General features: G+C 32.6%; 1 protein-coding gene across 1 annotated transcript in view; it reads right to left on the bottom strand.

Annotated features, from left to right (window-relative positions):
- The window catches only part of MSRB3 (methionine sulfoxide reductase B3), a 167,501-nt gene that overhangs the window by 73,624 nt on the left and 73,739 nt on the right, over positions 1-20,138 (bottom strand). The window contains 1 exon segment of the mRNA XM_079139696.1: positions 15,675-15,703. Within this exon segment, the coding sequence (XP_078995822.1) occupies positions 15,675-15,703 (29 nt within the window).

Genomic DNA, 20,138 nt, shown 5'->3' with positions numbered 1-20,138 from the left:
CTTTTCTTTTCTTTTATGAAGTGCCTATATAAAAGTCTGCTCAATTCAGTTGAACTATGCAATGGATTTAGATGAACTAATGATTATTTTCTCCAAACTATTTCAAGAGCCATTGTGTGAAAATCTGAAACATAGGGCCCTCTTATAAACCCGTTTAACCTGGGCAGCCCAAAGGAGCCTAGTGGAAGAGACATGTGGGAACTGAATTCCTGCTTCCCTCACTCCCAGACAAGTACACTCATCTGAACACAGAAGTCATTCAGTGCAGTGTGGATGCTGGTGATAATGGGAGGTGGGGACCATTTTTTTACTTTGTTGGCTCAAGGACATCACCATTTTTTTAGTGGACACAAAGATACTTCACAGAACTGTAGAGACCCTTCCTAAATATACAAATCAGCCAGGAACATATTGTTCAAGTCTTTAAAAAAGCATTTTAAACTTGCTAAACAGGTTAACTAATGTTTCTGAATATTTTTTGACAGGAGTACATGCTAATATTTTGTTAAAGAATAAAAAGGTAATAGAATTATTAGTTGTCTTCTATAGTTTGCATCAGGAAAATGTGATTCCACTTATAACTCAGTTGCATTGAAAAATTCTTCCATCATAATTTTATATTCTTGGGTGTGAAGGATAACTTTCTTAACATAACTCCAAAGTAAATATATAAAAGAAAGAAAAGAATAACACATGCTAACAAAAAATTGTGAATCTCTAGAGAAGAAAGCATGACACAATCAACTGAGAAAAATATTTCAAACTTAGATTTTTAGCAGCAGCAGCATCACTAATGTGTACCGTGCACTTTGCTAACTATTTTATATATTATTTTATTTTAATCCTCACAACATTGAAGTATATATTAAAATTATTTTGTTTTATAAATAAGGAAATTGAGGCTTATAGAGGTTGCCTTCCCCAAGTCTTATTTTATAGTTCTTAAAAGATCAAGTCAGGATCCAAATGATCTGATCAAGTCCTGCTCTTATGCCTAGCCTCACAGCTGCCCCCTACTCCCTCCACAAAAAAAAAAAAAAAAAAAAAAAAAAAAAAAAAAAAAAGTTAGTAAGCAATTAATTCACAAAGGAAAAATTAGAAATGATCAATATAAAAATGAAGAAAAATGTTCAAACTTGCTAGTCATTAAAAATGAAAACCAAAATAATGAGAATCCACCTTTTATCTACCAGATAGGCAAAGGAAACAAAAGTAAAAATATTCAGATCCAAAAGGGAAAAAAAGGATGATAATATTCAAAGTTGGTCGCTGTTTTCAGGAAAAAAAATTACTAAAAACAGATTGTGCGAATATAAGTTGAAATAATTTTTCACAGTGAAATTCAAAAGTCTTAAAAACATACAGACCTTTTAGCTCTTACTTCATTAATTTTATTTGAATTTATTCATGTTGCTAAATTTTCCCCTTACTTCCCTTTTGCTCGTTGTCTTTCATTCTCAAACTTTATTGTGTCAAACTGACTCCCTGAATGCCTTTAAAATGAGATAGTGCCATGTACTCTAACCCTGTCATCCATTAGCTCTACAATAGTCTTATATAAATAAACTCAAAAGTTTAAATAATGAGATAAGAGCAAGAAATATCAGGAAATATAGTCTATATTAAAGGTATATATCTGTAAAATACTTATAACAAAACTGACACAAAAGGTCTTTGTTTCATTAATCTTTGTAAACTAGAAAAACAAAGTGAAATCCTGTCATCCCTTGGATTGCTCTAATACACTGCTAATTTTACTAAGTATCCAAAAATGGATAATGACATTTAAAAATTGGTCTAATACTCCAGTTTAATCAAAGACAATATTTCTTTAAAATTTATAATTTCAAGTGTTTAATTTAAAAATCCTCCTCAAGCACAATTCAAGAATTATCAACACCAAATTTAAACTATAACATGAAAATGTATATTTTAAGACATTGAACTATATATTGTTGTTAATATGATCTTTCTCAATATTGGGTTTATTAAGTATTTGTTTAAATACACATTTTTAAGTGTTTGATACCTGAAATTTTTTAGCAAATGATTTTAAACAAATTTAAACATACCTATAAAAAGGTTCATTATTAAAAAAAATAAAAAAGTCACCAGTTGTGGTGTTGCACATAATCCCAGTGGCTCAGGAGGCTGAGGCAGGAGGATCTCAAGTTTGAAGCCAACCTCAGTAACTTAGGCCCTAACTTACTTAGTGAGAACCTGTGTTAAAATAAAAATAAAAGGGACTTTGGGTATAGATTAGTGGTTAAGTATCCCTGGGTTCAATCCCTGGTACAAAAAAAAAACAAAACAAACAAACAAAAAAAATCCACCCTTAATGGAAGCATATACAAAGATCCTAGAATTATGTAAGCTCACTTTACCAATTTCCATTTTTAAGGAATTAATGCACAAAGGTGTGACTTCTGCTTTGACATCATCAGAGGTGTGAATAACAATCTATCATGTATATATATAAATAACTCAGATAGCTTGCTATATAGACAATTTTCAAAGAATATCCATGGAAGTACCATGGGGGTAGGGAGAGAGTAGGAAACATGTGAGGATCAGAGATGGGTTAAAAGAGTACTAAAGTTCTTGTAGTGGGAGAATGGGAAGGGGTTACAGATAATGGGTTCTCAACATTAACAGAAAAATACAAGATCAAATATTTTTGTTAAAATTAAATGTCAGAATAAAAGAAACAATACGTTTAACAACTTGAAGTTCTTTTAAAAGGGCAATCAATCTAAAGCAAACAAATAACAAAACAAAAAAAAAACAGGATCACAAGGAAGCACAATAAACAAACAAAAAAAAAAAACAGATGGCAGGACAATTTCAAATACATTCATTTTCACAACATACGTGAGTAAAACAAATGTAAATGAAGATTAATCCATTTGGCATTGATTTCTCAAATCATATGGTCATTTGTCACCCAATTGTACTTAGTGCTGGTAATAAATATAACAGATGAATTAAACAGGTCTCTGTTCCTAAAAAAAGCTCACAGTACCGGAAGTTAAAGAAAGTATTTTATTTTGTGAAGTTCTGAATTAGATATAATTTTAAAAGGTAATGTATTCTTTTTCTTACATTGAAATTATAAATTCATAAATATAACTTGCCAGAAAATTATGCTATAAGGTAGCTATTGAAGATTAGCTGAGGATTTAGTTGGGAAATCAATGCAAGTTTTGATACAAATGGTATGCCAACAGTAATGGGAAATTAAGAAGTGATGAAGCAAAGTTGGGGTGGGACTGAACTGATTCCCCTAAGCAGACATGATCAGAAAAAATGTATCCAGTTTTTAAAGAGATTTAATACCAGTTCATACAATTTGCAACGTATTTTTCTTTGGTCTTATCCATTCTCCTCCTCCCACCAAGCAAAATCCCTATCACTAAAGACAGGCTGATGTGTTTGTTTAAGATGAATGGTATCTTTAGACAAAACAGACTTCTTCCATTTGCCATTTTATGTAGTATTTACACATAACCTTAGTGAAGGAGAAAAATGGGGGATTAAAAAGACTTCCACTAGGTAAATATGACAGAGAATGAATACACATCATTATCTCTGGATAAAAAAGAGCAATTAGAACCAGTGGGCAAAGTTCCAACATTAATAGTTATACTTGTCACCTATTTATGAACATAAAAACATTTACAGTTAAACGTTCTAAAATGGCCTATTTCCAAATGATGAAGAGCTGTCTAGTTGTAAAGATAATTTTTTTAAATTACATACTGACTGAAGTGCTACCCTCCCTAATTGAAAACAATAATCTTAGATCTTTCATGCTAAAACTAATAAATCTTAACACTTTAATGAATAGATTTAAGAATAGCCTAAAAGCTATATTTTTGTTAAAAATTTGTTCTTAATTTATGCAGTTTGGGATAAAAAGAAAGCACAATTTGATAAGGTAAGACAACTTCAAGTGGATTATGAATGATATATTTTTCCTGTAATATTTTAGTAGTTATAAATGTTAGAGTAGAAACTTAAGATTGTGGTCATTAAAAACAGAATGTGAAAATATTTTAATCTTCAGTTATTAATCATGTCATCTTTACTAGGTCCCCTCATTAAGTTATTTAAAACAGATGAAAATGTTTTCTGAGCCATAACTTTACTATTTCTGATCATCTACCTAAAACTATGCTATTGACACAGTGACAAGTGTGGATGGCAGATAAGAATAGAAGCTTTCAGCTTTTTGTTATATGAATCTGTTACTTGTATTGTGATATTTCATATATATCAAAAAATTGTATGAGTTGGGAAAATATCTTTAGGAAAATCATGCCCAAAAGAGAACCATTAACTCCAGAAGTAAAAAGAATAAAATAGGAAAGTGAGTCTCTACCAATCATTCTACAAAAGAAAGAAATGATTCCAGCTGGGCATGGTAGAACATGCCTGTAATCCCAGCAGCTCTGGACTCTTGAGGCAGGATGATCACTAGTTCAAACCCAGCCTCAGCAACTTAGCTAGGCCCTAAGCAACCCAGTGAGACCCCGTCTCTAAATAAAACACATACATATTTTTTAAAAAGTATTGGAATGTGACTCTGTGGTTAAGCACCCCTGGGTTCAATCCCCTGTACAAAAAAAAAAAAAAAGAAGAACAAGAACAAGAACAAGAAATGACCCTACTGTATTCCAAAAAAAACAAATATGTACTTTGAAAACCCATAAAAGTTTATTTTCTTAAATGATTACAGAGAAAAGGAAGGTGAATGAGGGGAGGGAAGAGAAGAGGAAAATCAGGTGGGGCAGGGGACAATTGGGAACTGAAATGAAATAAATCTAATTCCATGTATGTATAATTTGGTCAAAATGAACTCAACTATTATGTGTAACTATAATGCACTAATAAAAGAAAAAAAACTGATTACAAAATAGGAAATAAATTTAACCATATATAAGAAAATAATTAGTCTGTGTCTTTAAATGTTTCCCCCAAAATATACAGAATCATGTATACTACATAATAAAGTTGATTGTAATCAAGATGCATAGCTTTACTTTTAAAATAACTCTACTAACAATGCATCTTTGTTTATATGATTTCCTACTTCAGGAAAAAATAATCATTCATCATTACTTTATTGTTACCCATATCACCAAGAAGTTAACAAATACTAAAATAATAGTAACTAGCTAGTGAAACAACTATTAAGTCAACTGCACAACTAAACTGACACTGAGATGTGATTATTTTTCCCTTAGGTACATTACAGACACAAAAGGACAAAGTAATAAAAAAATCTCCACTGGCCTTGTTAATTAAAAAATAAACAGGTTATCACAATTGTGTAAGAATATGCTACCAGTAATATATTTCTATGCCAAGAATTGCTTCTGCTATTCTAAATTATTCTAAAATAAGTTAGAATAATAATTGCTAAAGGCAATGCACAAAGCTTAATCAGAATGTGATCAAAAACACTGAGAAACTGAACAGGAGTAAATTAAACTTACAAATTGATGAAATGGCATTCATCCTGACATTAAAATTTCCTTTTAAATTCGTACATTCATTCATTAAAATTTCTTTTAACAAAAATATCACAGTGTGTTCTATGAAGTTACTTCCAGATTTGACAGATCTGTCATGACTACATTTGATAGTTTATAAAATTCTTAAGTTACAAAAATAAATAATAGCTTTACAAAGAAAACTTTTGGAAAAAATAATTATATTTCATCATGAATAAGTTTAATGATTACAAAACTCTTGGGAGAGAAATTTTTATTCTCATATATATAATAAACATAATGGAAACAATAGGCAGTTCTAGGTTCTAGATATGCAGTATTCTACAATCCTGAAAAGAATATATGAAATCATACAGCTAGGAAAACAAATACATGCTACGTTGCTAAGTATGTTTCTAAGTACGTTGCTTAGAAAACCAACAAAAAAAATCCTAATACACAAATCAGTAAAAGTCACATACTCTGACAATATCTCAAGGGAAACTGCTAAATAAAATGTAGTTCATGATGAAAATAAATTGAATAAATTCCAATTATATTATCATAAGTATATAATTCTATATATAATTAATATAATTACATATAATTATAACATAATTATATTATATTCTTATATAATTTCTTATATAAAAGCAAATATGTATATAAATTGATATAATGCAAGCCACACTATAAAATATATCTAAACAAATTCTTACAAATCAGTTCTAATGTATTACATTTAAATGAAATTTTAATGCTTTCATTCATAATAAAAGCATATTTTTCTAACTCTTAGAATAAAATAACATGGAAAAGTTTAATGCATTTTAATAAAATCTTATAAAAGAAATTAATTTAAATCTAAAATATGAAAATAAAAACCCCAAACTCTTATTTTTGATTGGCTGGAGAACCTGAGGCTTATTCTTTTTGGTAGAAAAACTACTGATAAGTGTACAACTTGAATCTCTGCATCATTAAGTTTGTGTTGCTGTTTTTCCATAAAATATTTCCTCTGTTGTTGAATTTTTTGATCCTTTACACCTCTCACCTTTTACAAACAGCCTTTCTTCCATCCATAATATGAATGATTTGGATACAAGGTAATTTATAAACATATTGTTTTTCAAGAGAAATGTTTTGTTAGTGTCAAATATTCCATGTTGTTTTAGAAAGTTTCTTTGCAAAACTCAACATCATTCTATTTGTCATTCATTCACTCCACTATTCAACAAACATTATCACGTGCAATTGTATAAAAACCTAATGTCAGTATTTTTAATGTATAACAATTCAATAGCGTGTTTCACATGTTGTTTTTTGATTGTGTGTGTGTGTGTGTGTGTGTTAGTTACTAGGAATTAAACCCAGGGACAGTCTATCACTGAGCTACATCTCCAGCCCTTTTCCTTTTGAGAAAGGGCCTCAAATGTGCAATACTCCTGCCTGCCTTGGTCTCCCAAGTAGCTTACAGGTGGTGTGCCACTATGTCAAGCTAAATGTGCTTTTAATATCAAAAGAACACAAAAGTACAACTGGTATGGAAGGTTACTAATTTTAACATTTGAATACAATGTAAGCCATCCAATCACTTACTTTCTTAATTAAGAAATAGTATATGAATCTCCAAAACGTATCCTGAAAAGTCACTAAGACATAATCATCAAGCAAAAATTTACTCTGAATTTGTTCATGTTTAATTCTCATTTTGGGAAATTAATGAATAATAGTATACAGTCTATATGAATTAAGTGAATTAGTAAATATTAAAAACTTAGTAAGCATAAGCATAAAACTAATGTTAGCAATTGTTGTTTTTATTATCATTACCTACGGAGTTAAGTCCAAACTTTTTGGCATGTAATCTCTAAGAGACTCCTAACTATACCAGTACCTGCAACAAAAATCCTTCAGTTCTGGTAAGTTGGTTTACCTACTGTTCCTCAAATACATTTGGTCCCTGTGGCACTGTGCCTGATCCTAAGTGACTATCTATTTAAAGTGTTCTCCCAGTGCTATCCTTAAAGATACCTCCACCAAGAAACTGTGCTAATCAATCCTTATTCTAAAGAACTCCCCTTTCTACTATTCCCCTAGGATTTCATTATAGTCCCCTAGGATTGTACTAATATTGCCCTGAACCTATAGAGCTCATCTCTTCAATTGGATTATAAGCACCATAAAATAAGAATTGTGTCATAGTTGTGTATCTTCCGAATGAGTGCTCTTCATATACATGCAAAATGACTGATCATAACTGATCACTAAGTCAAAGTAAAAATGCTCAATGAAATAATGATAGTATTCTGGACCTAAGAACATTAGAAATAGACTGCTCATTAAGCACAACCACATCAGCAGTAGCCAAATTTATGCCATTACATTCAAAAAGTACCTCTAAATTACTAACCAAAGAAGAGAGATGTGGGGGAAACATATTGCATATTTAACCCTTTAGCCCAAAAATGGCACACCTTTCACTGCAAGAATTAGTCATATATCCCCATAGATAGAAAGGGCCTGGAAATCATAAGCTCTAGCTAAGTAGTCATTTTCCATCAAGAATTCAACACTATGAATGGGGAGAATAAATCTTTTGTCATTATTTAAGCATTTGTACCACAATTGGAGAACAGAACAAAAATTTCAAATCTTGTGGAATTTTTATTTATTGAGTAATTGTTTCATAACAGATACCAAGGCAATAAAGCTGAAAGAGGAATGGTTGCTGCCTTTAAGAAACTCACAGATTGGAGAAGAAAAGATCCATACACATAATTATAGCAGATAAGAAATGCTACCATCGATGCATGTACAAGATCCAGTTTTTTTGAACAGAGAAAGGGATGGCTGACTACTGGGAAGGAGTCAAAGCACACCATATTTAATTGAGGCAGCAATTCTTGAGATGAGCATTAAAAGAAAAACAGAATTTTGCCAGACAAATGGTGGAGTTGGGAAGGATCATATACAGAAAAAACAAAGATTTGCACATAGAAAAATCTCAGAGCCTTTCTATGGAGTTGGGGGTGAGTGGGTGGACCATGGTGAGAGAAGAGGAGAGCACTGGTATTTACCAGTGATCAAACATCTTTTGGTTTCACATATGAATTTGTAATAACATGAGTTTCCTGTTTAGAGCAACTTATATATGCATGAGCACTGATTTGGAATAACATTCTTTACATGAAGACAAGCTCAATGCATGACCCAATCAAGTTGGCTAGCACTAGATCACATGGAGCATGTGAAGATGACAATACAGGGATGGTGTTGTGGTTTGGATCTGAAATATATCCCAAAGTCTCCTGTGTTGAAGGCTTCATCTCCCACACAGTAGTGTTCAGTGTTGGGGCTTTTGGGAAGTGATTGGACCATGAAGGCTCTGATCTCATCAAAGGGGTAATCCACTGATGGGTTGGTTCATAACTAGTGGCATAACTAAGAAGGGGTGGAAATTCTAGGAGGCAGGGCCTAGTTGGAGGAAGTAGGTCATTGGGAGCATGCCTTCCAAGTGCATATTTTTCAATGGACCCTTTCCCCCTCTCTTCCTCTCCTCTTCTTCTTTCTTCTTCTTCTTCCCCCTTTCCTACTCTCTTACTCTCTTCTTTCTTCTCCTCCTTTTCCTCCTCCTCCTCCTCCTTCTTCTTCCTTCTCTCCCTCTCTCTCCCTCCCTCCCCTCTCCTTGCAGCTATGAGATGAGCAGCTTTCCTTAGTCATCCCTTACACCATGATGTTCTTCTGACCATGGACTGAAAGCTCTGAAGCCATGAGCCAAAATAAATCTTTTCTCCTCTGAGTTGTTTTTCTCAGGCATTTTGTCACAGTGACAAAAAGCCAACTAACACGGATGGTATCTAAAGACATAGAATTCAGGTAAAAAAACACTGAATAACAGACTATCTCCTTCCAAAGTCCTTGTCAGATAAAATAAAAACCAAATAGTGATATAAAAATTATATTATCTTGAATCAAATTTATCTAGTGAATGGGCATCAAACATAGTTTTTCAAACCATCCATAGAAGAGTCATAAAAATTAAATATGCATACTACTTTAAGATTTACTAAAAATTTGTAAGGTCATATTCTTTGAACACCAAGCGAGAAATAGAAAAATATTAACAAAAGCAGAAAATGGGAAATTTGGAAATTTAAAACCACTTTTCTAACAATTATTGTATCCAAAGGAAAATCAAAACTGTGACTATTTAAAATACAGTATAAAAACCTATAGAATCCAGAAAAATCTTTGATGAAGAAAATCCATAGCTTTAAATGTTTTAATTCTAAATTAGCAAAAGACAAAAATACAAGATTTAAATATGTAACAGTGGTACACATGAAATCAATATAACCACTGAAAATTATTAGAAGAAAGAAGAGACTTCATTTAAATCTATTTCATCCAAACCTTAGTAGTCAGTCACTATGCCTTACTGCTTCCTGGTCTTTAAGTTAGTTTACAAAAGAAGCTGAATGGCTTTGTCCCTTTTACTTTTTTTGTTATTGTTGTTGTTGTTGTTTTTAAATCCAATAAGGGTGTCACAGAAACGGCTGCCTGATTTTTCAGGCCAACCTTGAATATGATTCAGATAGATAAATAGATACATAGATGATAGACAACTGAAAAGGAGAAAGTATTCACAAATATTTGTCATTGTTCTCATCTAAGTCTCTTTTGATGATAATTAAATGTCACTCTTCATTGAATGCTATATAAAAAACCTACATGCTAACTGTTAGCATTATTGGGCTAGTCTCTTAAAAACTCAAAGTGGAAAACAAAGTGACATGGTTTGAATAAAGACTAGTGATTTTTGTCTAAACCTAAAAGATATCAGCTCATGCTTAAATATCAAGAGTTCTTTAATTCACCATCTGGATCTAAGTTTAGCCCTGTTAGGTCTCCTATGTTAAATATGTAGAGAAATTCATGGGAATTTGTGTAAAGGACCAAGTAGTGTAAAATTCCACAAGAGAAAGAATTGTACCCCCCCTTTCATAGCTACAACCTAAACATGTGGCATAGAGTATGCTCAATATATGTTGAATGAATAAGTAGAGGAAAAGTCAGTATTTCTTATCTTAATACTGAATTATGCCCAAATACAAATTTTAATATTCACATACAAAATTTTGTATTTGATTTCCTTGTTCTTCATTGTTACAAGACCTTTGAAAATAAGAAATGTAAAATGGTAAAACGGAACTGTGCAACAAAAAAGTATTGTCAACATTCTCACACTTAGAAGAACTGAAAATATTTTTCTTATTAATATTTCTTGAGGAAGGTTTACCATGTTAGGCAAATTGTCTCGTCTGTTAATAAGCTTTGAAAACTCAAGTTGCACAACATTTAACTTTCTCATTTTCCTTCAGTTTGTGGCTACCATAATAGCTCACTCGATTCTTCACTGCCTTACGCTTTAACTGATTGTGTTCTTTGATTTCCTTACTCTGGTGTATAGATTCCTTTTTAACTACTGATCCTAAAAGCGACACTAGCTGCTTTTTGTTCCTTGGAAGTTTTTTTCCCCCTCTTCAGGATAATTATATTCTGTTGTGCCTTTTATTATCACGCCTTTTAGGATCTCCTAACCTTCTACACTCTCGGGCTTTATTTAATAGTGAGCTCCCGCCTCAACCCTCCACACTAAACCATGCTCATTAGGTTTCTTAATCCTCCATAATTTGCTTTCATGAAATCTTATACCTTTGAGTTGCTGTGTTCTATGAGCCCATTTCCTTAGTACTGCTATTCCAAGCAGCCCAGAATCAACAAGCACTAAACATAAGCTATTCACTTTCTTGGCCAACATGACTCGTAGGAAAAAAAAAAAAAAAAATCTTTGTTTTGAATGTTTATGGACCATGAAACGATACCATTTAACTTGGTATTTCATTTTCTCACCCAAACATTGCCTGAGAAGGTGAAGACTACAAAATTAGCCCACAGATAGTCCTTAACATATTGTTAACTATGGGAGCATCAAGTTCTTCTTAGAACAGAAATAACAATATCCTGATGCTGTATTAGTGATCAGTAAATTATAGTTATATCTCTGACTTCTCAAAATTCAAGAGAAAAAGTATTTTTCCACTTATTCCACAAAAGCTCTGTTTTATCAAGTGGGTGTTTTGTTTTTTGGTGGTTTTTTTGGTTTTTTTTTTTTTGTTTTTTTATGGTAGGGGCAATTACTGGAGATTAAACCCAGGGGAGCTTAAGTACAGAGCGACATCCTAAACCCTTTTCATATTTTTTATTTTTGAGACAGGGTCTTGCTAAATTGTTTAGGGCCTCACTAAGTTGTGAGGGTGGCTTTGAACTTGGTATCCTCCTGCCTCAACTTCCCAAGTTGCTGGGATTACAGGCATGTGCCACCATGGCCAGCACTCAAATGGGTTGTTTTCAAAAGACATATATGTGTTCTTGAAATGTGACCATAGAGCTAGCTAACTCTGGATCTTTTCAGCAGCTCATCCTGTTTTCCCTTCCATTCTACTCTTTACAAGCACCTTGGTTGATGGGGTATGTGAAGAAGGGACAAGAGAGCATGTATTTCAATTTTTTATTTTTAACTCTTGGGAACTTTGGTTTTAAAAAAATCTTGGCAGTGGACTGAAAGAGTTAAAAGTTTCCAAAGGTGCCTAGCTTACTTCAACAAAGTTTACACTTCAACCCTGTGCATGTTAACTTACGATCCTCCCCATCCAGATGATAGAAAGCAAAAGCCAGTGAGTTCTTTATTTAATTGGTTTGCATCCACACACTGACCTCCAGGGCTCTGTTTATATAGCCTATCATGCAATATGCTCTGCAGTTCTCTGCTTCTTTCAAAAGCATGTTTCTCCCGAGATTTGATATATGGCTTTCATGTTTAATCACTACATTAAACTCAATGCTCTGCTTCCTCCAGCATCAACTAACTTCCCTTCTTGGGAGGTGGGGAGAAGAGCACAGCTTCTTTCTACTTCTGAACATAAAAAGAAGTCTGTTTTACTCTATTAGTAAAATCACCAGCTCCACACAATCTAGGCAAGCAACATTATTATTACATCAACTAGGAACTAGTATTAAAATGGAAACCTTTGAAAAAAAAAAAAAAGATGGGTTTGCTGTTCTCAACTGGCAAAGTCAAAACCTTAGGTGATCCAGTTATAAATCAACAGAAAAGGTTTTTAATCAGCATATAATTCAGTGTATAGAGATCACAGCTATATAGAATTAAATCAGTGCCTCTGCCTTCTGGTGAAAGGTTTTCTTAACAGCACAATACCCCATAAAAAGAACTTCCAAAGTTTCTTTAACTAAATGTTATGATCCTTTTCATAATACTTTGTATGTGACCCATATTTCTAAGATAGATAAAAATCTCTAAAATTAATTGACCCTTTTCAATTAGTCAACACGATCTACAATTCTCAGGTTTTTAAAAATCATGTGAAATAAATGTGTTTTACTTCAAAATATTCTGAACAAAAATTGATGAAATGAATGTTGTGAATTATTAATAAGTAAAATTTAGATCATGTTTAGATGATAGTTATTTGGATGCTCATAATGTTAAACTCTACTTTCAAATGTAGTTGAAATTTTTCACTATAAAAATTTTTAACTTAAAAAACACAAGAAAGTCTGTGAACTTAGAACAAAATTGATACAATTCTGATAGAAATTTTATATCACTTTCTAGGTTCATCATTGGATATATATTCAACAACTGAAATTTTTTTTATCATGTGTTGGCAATGAAAACTTTCTTTCCTTCCTCCTGAATCTCTCTCCATACCCCGAAATCCATTTGCACCAACAACAAATGTTGTGCAGTAGGTTCTGCATAAGTTGGATACTTTCCTTAAAAAAAAAATGTATATATACACATGCACATATATATGTATACAGATACTTTATATGTGTATATATAAATACATAAAATTTGACTTTGAAATCCTTTCCTTTATGGCTAGTCGTTGACCATAGTATTTATTTTTTAAGGTTTCTTTTCTTAGTAAGATTGACATCATTCTTCATTTAAAAATCTTGCTTTGTCACAGCAGTATACAACATTAAACAGAGCCGGTTTACTTTCTTCTGTATTCAATGAACAATAGAAAATCTGAACCTATTAAAGTCATACATTTAATTGTTCCAATATGCTACCTTATTTCTAACCAAAATTTGCATGAGACAGAATGCCAAAGAACAAACTTCTCACTTCCTTTGTCATGATTTCTCATACAAATAGCCAGCTAAAAGAGCTTTTAAGAAAAATAATTACCTATTTCTTAATTTGAAACCATCTGAATTTCCTCCACATTTAAACCCAAAATTAAAAGAATAAATAAACTTTTAATCAGTATTCCCCATAAGGCTTTAAGAGTACAGAACTTTTTAGTTCTCAAAGACATGCAGATGTTGTCCATGTAGACGTTAAAAAAAAAAGGAACTTGAATAAAACAAGACTCATGGACAAAATCTTTGGTCACAAGAGTGAAAGATGTGTGCACGTACAGATGTTATAACTATTTCCATGATAAATACTAACCTTTGGTATGAGAATTTAGCAGCACACTTTAATTTGGATTTGAAAATTTGACATAAATTATCTGATTTTGACAATAGCTGCCTAATATTTCAGTTTTGTACATCATTTCCAGGTTTTTCCTTCAAAATGAACCTTGTGGACTTTCCTTTTCAAAAGCTATATTTCAGATCCTGTACCCTAAAACGTTTCTGGTTTGATATTTAGGAAAAGCAAATCAGATCATAATAAAGTGAGTTCTTAAATATTTTGTAACTGCCTGGCAGAGATTTTTAAAAAGACATATTTTTATGTAAAAACACATTCTCCATCAATTTTATTCATTTTATTTACTTTTTCTTTATACTTACAGATTGTGATTATTAACAAATTGAAAAAGACTTTTCACCATATTTAGAGTCACCTTTAGTGAATCAATAAAAAGAGTCAAGTAATTGATACAATGTCATCATACCTCTAGTTTCCAGACATTTAATACTATTTACCAAAACTGTTCATGTTACACTATCACTGTCATCTGTGATTTAGAAGACCCAGGACAAACAGAATAATAGAAGAATTTCTGGAATCAAGATTCTCAAATTAGGTGAATTTGTTAACGTACAGACTTCATGAAGAGTCTCACCTAATTGAGGAAAGTCATAAAGCAATACAATGAAAGAAAGATGATGCTTATAAAGAAGAAAAGCATGTTAACTCCTTAATACCACTATCAAAAAGTCTTTATAGCACTTGGTTCCTCTGTTAATATAATAGGGAAAACATTTAAATTTTAAGTTAAAACAGAGTGGAATTCACACCAGAGTAAGAATGTTACTTTTAAGATCAATACGCTATATATGTTTTCCTGCAAATTATTTTTTCCTGGAAAAAAAACTAATGTTTATTTATAATGGTTCATTAAAAGACATAATTCCTTGTAAAACTGAACATGGAACAATTTTTGTTTATAATTTTTATTTACAATTAAAGTAAATATCAGAAATTCTGAAGCACATAAATCTCAGGAAGTGATAATAAGGACACAGTCAAACCTGAGGATTACATGGCTATATTCATGTTTTATGAGAAGAAACCATCCAATGAAGCTGATATGCCAGTTTGTGAGAATATGAATTTTCTCTTAATAAATACAAAACAATGGTTTAAGATGATTTTCATTTCCCATCACCCCCAACAAAACTTTTTTTAAAAAAACAAATTCATAGACAAATTTCCATTTCTATTGGCTGAAACTCTTTATTCTTTGCTGGATTAATGCATCCATTACCCACATTTGCTGACAAATCACTTGTAGAGAATATTCGAATTATTCAAGATGCTTTGTCTATAGAGAAAATAATATTCTATTTTGAGCAGTGAGTATGTATGACCCCCACCTCTGATTTTAAACTGAAACTGCAGATATAGAGCACTTAATGCTTATTGCAGAACTATGAAGAATCCCAAAGTGAACATCTCAAATTATGATTCGAAGCAGCCAATAGCTCTGCTTTGAGGTGGGGCTCATGTTTTGAAAAGAGATGGCCCAGACGGTTTAAAATCAAAATGGTTCTTGATCTGATGAATTACTCCTCAGAGAATAATGTAAATAAAATATGCTTGGAATAACATTATTAATGTAAACATACCTGAACCGGAGTCAAATTTGGTTTCTGACCTGCAAAGTGAAAAAAATTTTACAATATAAAAATAGTTTATAAGGAAGGTAGATATAATAGTTATAGATTTATGTATATTGATCAAGAGGTAAAATGTAAATATAAAATCACATTGATAAAACATAAATATATATTATTTTAACCATTTTGGTGCAATGTATTAACCTAGGTCCCCTAAGAATGAACATATCAATACAGATAGCACAGTATGGAAAAGGACACCAACATTTTTGCTTGTTTTTTTTTTTTAAAGAAACAGGATAAATTGTGTTTTTTTAAAAGGCACCCAACCTTTCGGATTAACTTGCTTTAGTAATACAATAAAGTAATAAAAACCCAAGTTTATAATTATGCTTTTTACTTTATTATTCAAGATTTTCAATTATTTAATACCAGATAATTTTTCACTCAGTTCTTAGCACACATCAATTGAACCTAGTAACCCCATACATTTAATAAGAAGGAGAAAAAAACCTGAGCCCTTGTGGGAACATTATGTTTCAGATATAGGTTAATACTGGTTGTAAATTCAGAAGCCTTTGAAGCTCTCAGATCGGCTGTGGGAAAACTTCTGTTGGGTAATTACTCTCAAGATGCTGCTGATGTGCTGTCAAGCAGAATTAACCCTATGACTAGGCCTATCTACACAGGCTACTATAAGACAGCATTGTCTATATCTAGCTCTCAAACCAATTAGTGGGCATGCTCCAGTCGGATTTATATCACACATTAACAATCAATAGTATATATGTTCACAGCTGCCATAGCAAGATACAAGAACCAAGCAGCAGGAGTCCTGTTAAAGGATGTTACATTGACAGAGAAGACTTTTTTTTTCTCCTGGGGAAATGTAGTTAACTAACTGGGAAAGAAGATTTCTTTGAAATTATGCCAGAGTACCAAAGCACTTTGGGAAGCAGTGGCTCTCTTCACCTAAATTAGTTTCAAGAAGTCATCAAAGAGGGGGAGGGAAGATAAGCAAGAGGCTCCTTTCATCATAAAATTTCATTTTCTCAAGTACTCTCAAAAAAAAGTTTCACCTGATGCTTAAACATAGTCACTGTGTGTGTGTGTGTGTGTGTGTGTGTGTGTAAATAGATGACAGCTAGATAGAATGTACACACATACAACTGCATCCACAGTTTTCAACCACTACTATAATCCAAGTCCATTTCTTCCAAACACAATCCTCATCTCAATCCCTCTCTTACATGTCCCTGTCTCTTTGCAGTTGCAAGCCTATTTTCACTTGTGTCCTCTCTGATTCTGGAAAGCTTTGCCTCACGTCCATCTCCATGATTCCAACAAGGCTGATGGCAACTCTAATTGCACTTACCGCATGTTATCTTGCTGGCTTCCTTATCTAACTCCCCCACTAGATTACAGCCTTACCTTATTAACCTCTGTAGCCACTATACCTAAATAGTGCCTGGTGCATATGTTCTCATGTCTGTTAAACGAAACTTTTACAACTATATACATCCTTCTTCTCCTTACCTATATAAAACCAGAGGCTTCCTTCTGTCTGAGGTTCCCTGTGTGCTAAAATGCATTCTTCTATCTGCCTTGAAGCCAGCCTGTATCAATTATTCCTTCTCTGTCATTCTTCAATACCTGGCTCTACACAGTTTCCTCTTCCCCTCAGCATATAAATAGTCCAGAATATTTTTAAAGTCTTCCTTTAAATCCTTTGTTTTGTTATCCCTTCCCATCCTCTGACGATACAATCAAGTATACCAAATGTACAGCTATATACACCATGAGGTGTGGAGTGCATCTCATGTATTTTTATATTCCCAACACTTAGCACAGCACCTGGCACTTAAGAGTTCATAAAAATTTGTAGTAAGAATTAATCCATGAATAAATGGATCTATAAATTAGCAGAAGGCCAAAAGCAAAATTTAATTACAAAAATCTATAAAATAACTATTTTGAGATATGAAAATTCACATCAGAAGACTTATTTTTCAAGCCATCTTTTCTTCAGGGATTGGTAGTCAATATAATATAAGAAGGTCTATGTGATAAAGTCAGTAAAATACAGATAGGAACAAATGGCAAGAGTAAAAAAAAGGGAAAAAAGAATATACAATAACTTGGAACACATAAGAAAGGTAAAGAGAGATGTTCATTCATATATTCCAAATACATTTCTTGTGTGCTTATTTTCAGTGGCATACTATGCTAGATGGCGGGGAATAAAAAAGGAACAAAATATGGAATAAGATGCATAAATATAATTGTGTCTCCAAAAGGCACCCATTTAGTCCTTGACTACATATTCATATCTAAGCTTAAAACTATTAACTCATTTGTTTTGGTTGGGTTTGGTTTTGGTAATCACCAAAAGAGAGTGATCATAGGACAGACTCTTACTGCTTTCCAGCATCCACTGTCCCCCTTTTAAGTTGAGAAATAGGATCTCTGAGTTTTAAATGGGCATGTAGCTGCCACCACTACTTTCTACCTCTCATATGACTAGTTGCGACCCTGTGACCTAAATACACTGCACCAGCCCATCCACCCTCTTAAAGGTTCCAGCACATGAGCACCACCACACTGGGGACTTGGGTTCCAGAATATCAACCTTTGGAGGACACACTCAAACCATACCCAAACCATAGCAAGGCTTAAACTAAAACTTGCAAATATTTAAACCTGGTAAAGAAGGCTTTGTGAATTTTAAACCAGAAAGGGTAGAGACTAGTGGAATTCAAGTACCATTCTTTTATTCATACTTATCATACTTTTAAAATAATTAAAATATGTAATAAAAGTATTCATTTGATAATAGTGTTACAGATTTTCAAAAGAGGGCAGTTTTAGTCATTGGTTAAGAGTTGCATACTCCTGGGTAAATTTATAAAATTACTATTTTCTACTTATAGAAAATAGCCCATTATCTATGAAAGTTATATGTGTATTGAAGTCAAAATATTTATTTTATTTTTACTTATTTATTTTACTGTCTCTCTTGGGGAACAGAGTCTCAGAAAACATTGTTCTTTCTTTAATGTTCAATTGAATCAAAAATTTTTAAATGGAAATAGTATAAGTATGAACAATGGATTGAAGAAATTAGTGTTTCAAAAGTTTCAGACAACATGTAGAAAAGTGAGGGTGCTGTTCTCACTGTTTTTAATTGACATCAACCAATGATTCTAGCTGCAGAACATTATTAGAGAAAAGAAGCAGAAGTAACAGACTTACTTTTACCTATAAGTGCATTATACATGGCAACTCCAAGGCAAGAATTTTTCTAGGACAATCCCAGTCAAATAATATGTTCAGTTGTCCCCTTTGATCATGAAAATTTTTCAGGAATTCCAATATTTCAGGATTCTACTTATAAGTCTAAGAATTTATTCTAGAAGTAATTCAAAGATCTTCATAGGGCCAGAGACTAGTAATAACAGCAGTGAATATTTATGTGCCTTTTTAAAGTTACATAAACACAATATGCTTCCCTGCCTGGAACAGCCCCATCCTCCCTGCCCAGTATAACTTTAACCCCTTTGCTACCTCACTCTGAAACTTTCTCCACATATTAACTTAATAATCTTTGAAAAAGAGTGGCCAGTCTAGGTTAAATATCTTGTTTCAAAGTACCAGTCACTCCTTCCTTGTGATTCTACATTTGTTCACATGGTTATCTGATCATACTAAAGAGAGTTTAATAATAGAGGTAGATACTATTAGTTGCCTACCTAATATCCACTCTCTTTCCTCCTTAACATAATTCCAATTTTTGAAGGACACTAAAAATATGCCCACCTCAGGGATGAATCATAATTAGGCTAAGCCAGTCATGGTAATCCTTTTTATGTCAGTGACTGGCTCAAGGATAAGCACTTAACCCCAATTCTAAGCAGTGAGAGGTATTGAGAAGGCTGCTAGTGGTATTTCTTGGAAAGGTGATTCTTCATGGAAAGAAAAGAATAACTTAGGGAGAAGGCCCTTTTTCTACTCTCTCCTCTTTTCTGCCATTGAAGTTACCATGTAAGAATATATAAAACAATCTTGCAGCCCTAAGTGAAAGGCAAGAGAAGCATGGTAATGTTGCTCTAGAAGCTGGAGGTCATTCCAATTTCAAAAATCAGTCTTTTTGGGAGCTCTTACTAATAGTCAGCTCTGGGCCTTGTCCAGCCACTGTTACTTGGACATTTCTGTTACTCCAACTTACTCTAATGGGCATTCCTATCATAGCACTAAATTATGTGCTATCTATTGACTGTGCTTAAAAACTTAGACCACAATGTTATATTTTGATAATAACAATGCTCTAGATATAGAAGACAAAAACTGCATACAAACACAGTGAATTTATATTTTTAAAGACACACCAGCTACAACTAAAAATAGATACAAATCAAGGATGTTCATCAATTGCATAATTTTTAAAAACCCAAAAGCATAAATCAGAAAACTACA

This window comes from Sciurus vulgaris (genome assembly GCF_902686455.1).
Source record: "Sciurus vulgaris genome assembly, chromosome: 5".
Classification (NCBI taxonomy): domain Eukaryota; kingdom Metazoa; phylum Chordata; class Mammalia; order Rodentia; family Sciuridae; genus Sciurus; species Sciurus vulgaris.
This window is presented reverse-complemented; position numbering and strand designations above follow the sequence as displayed.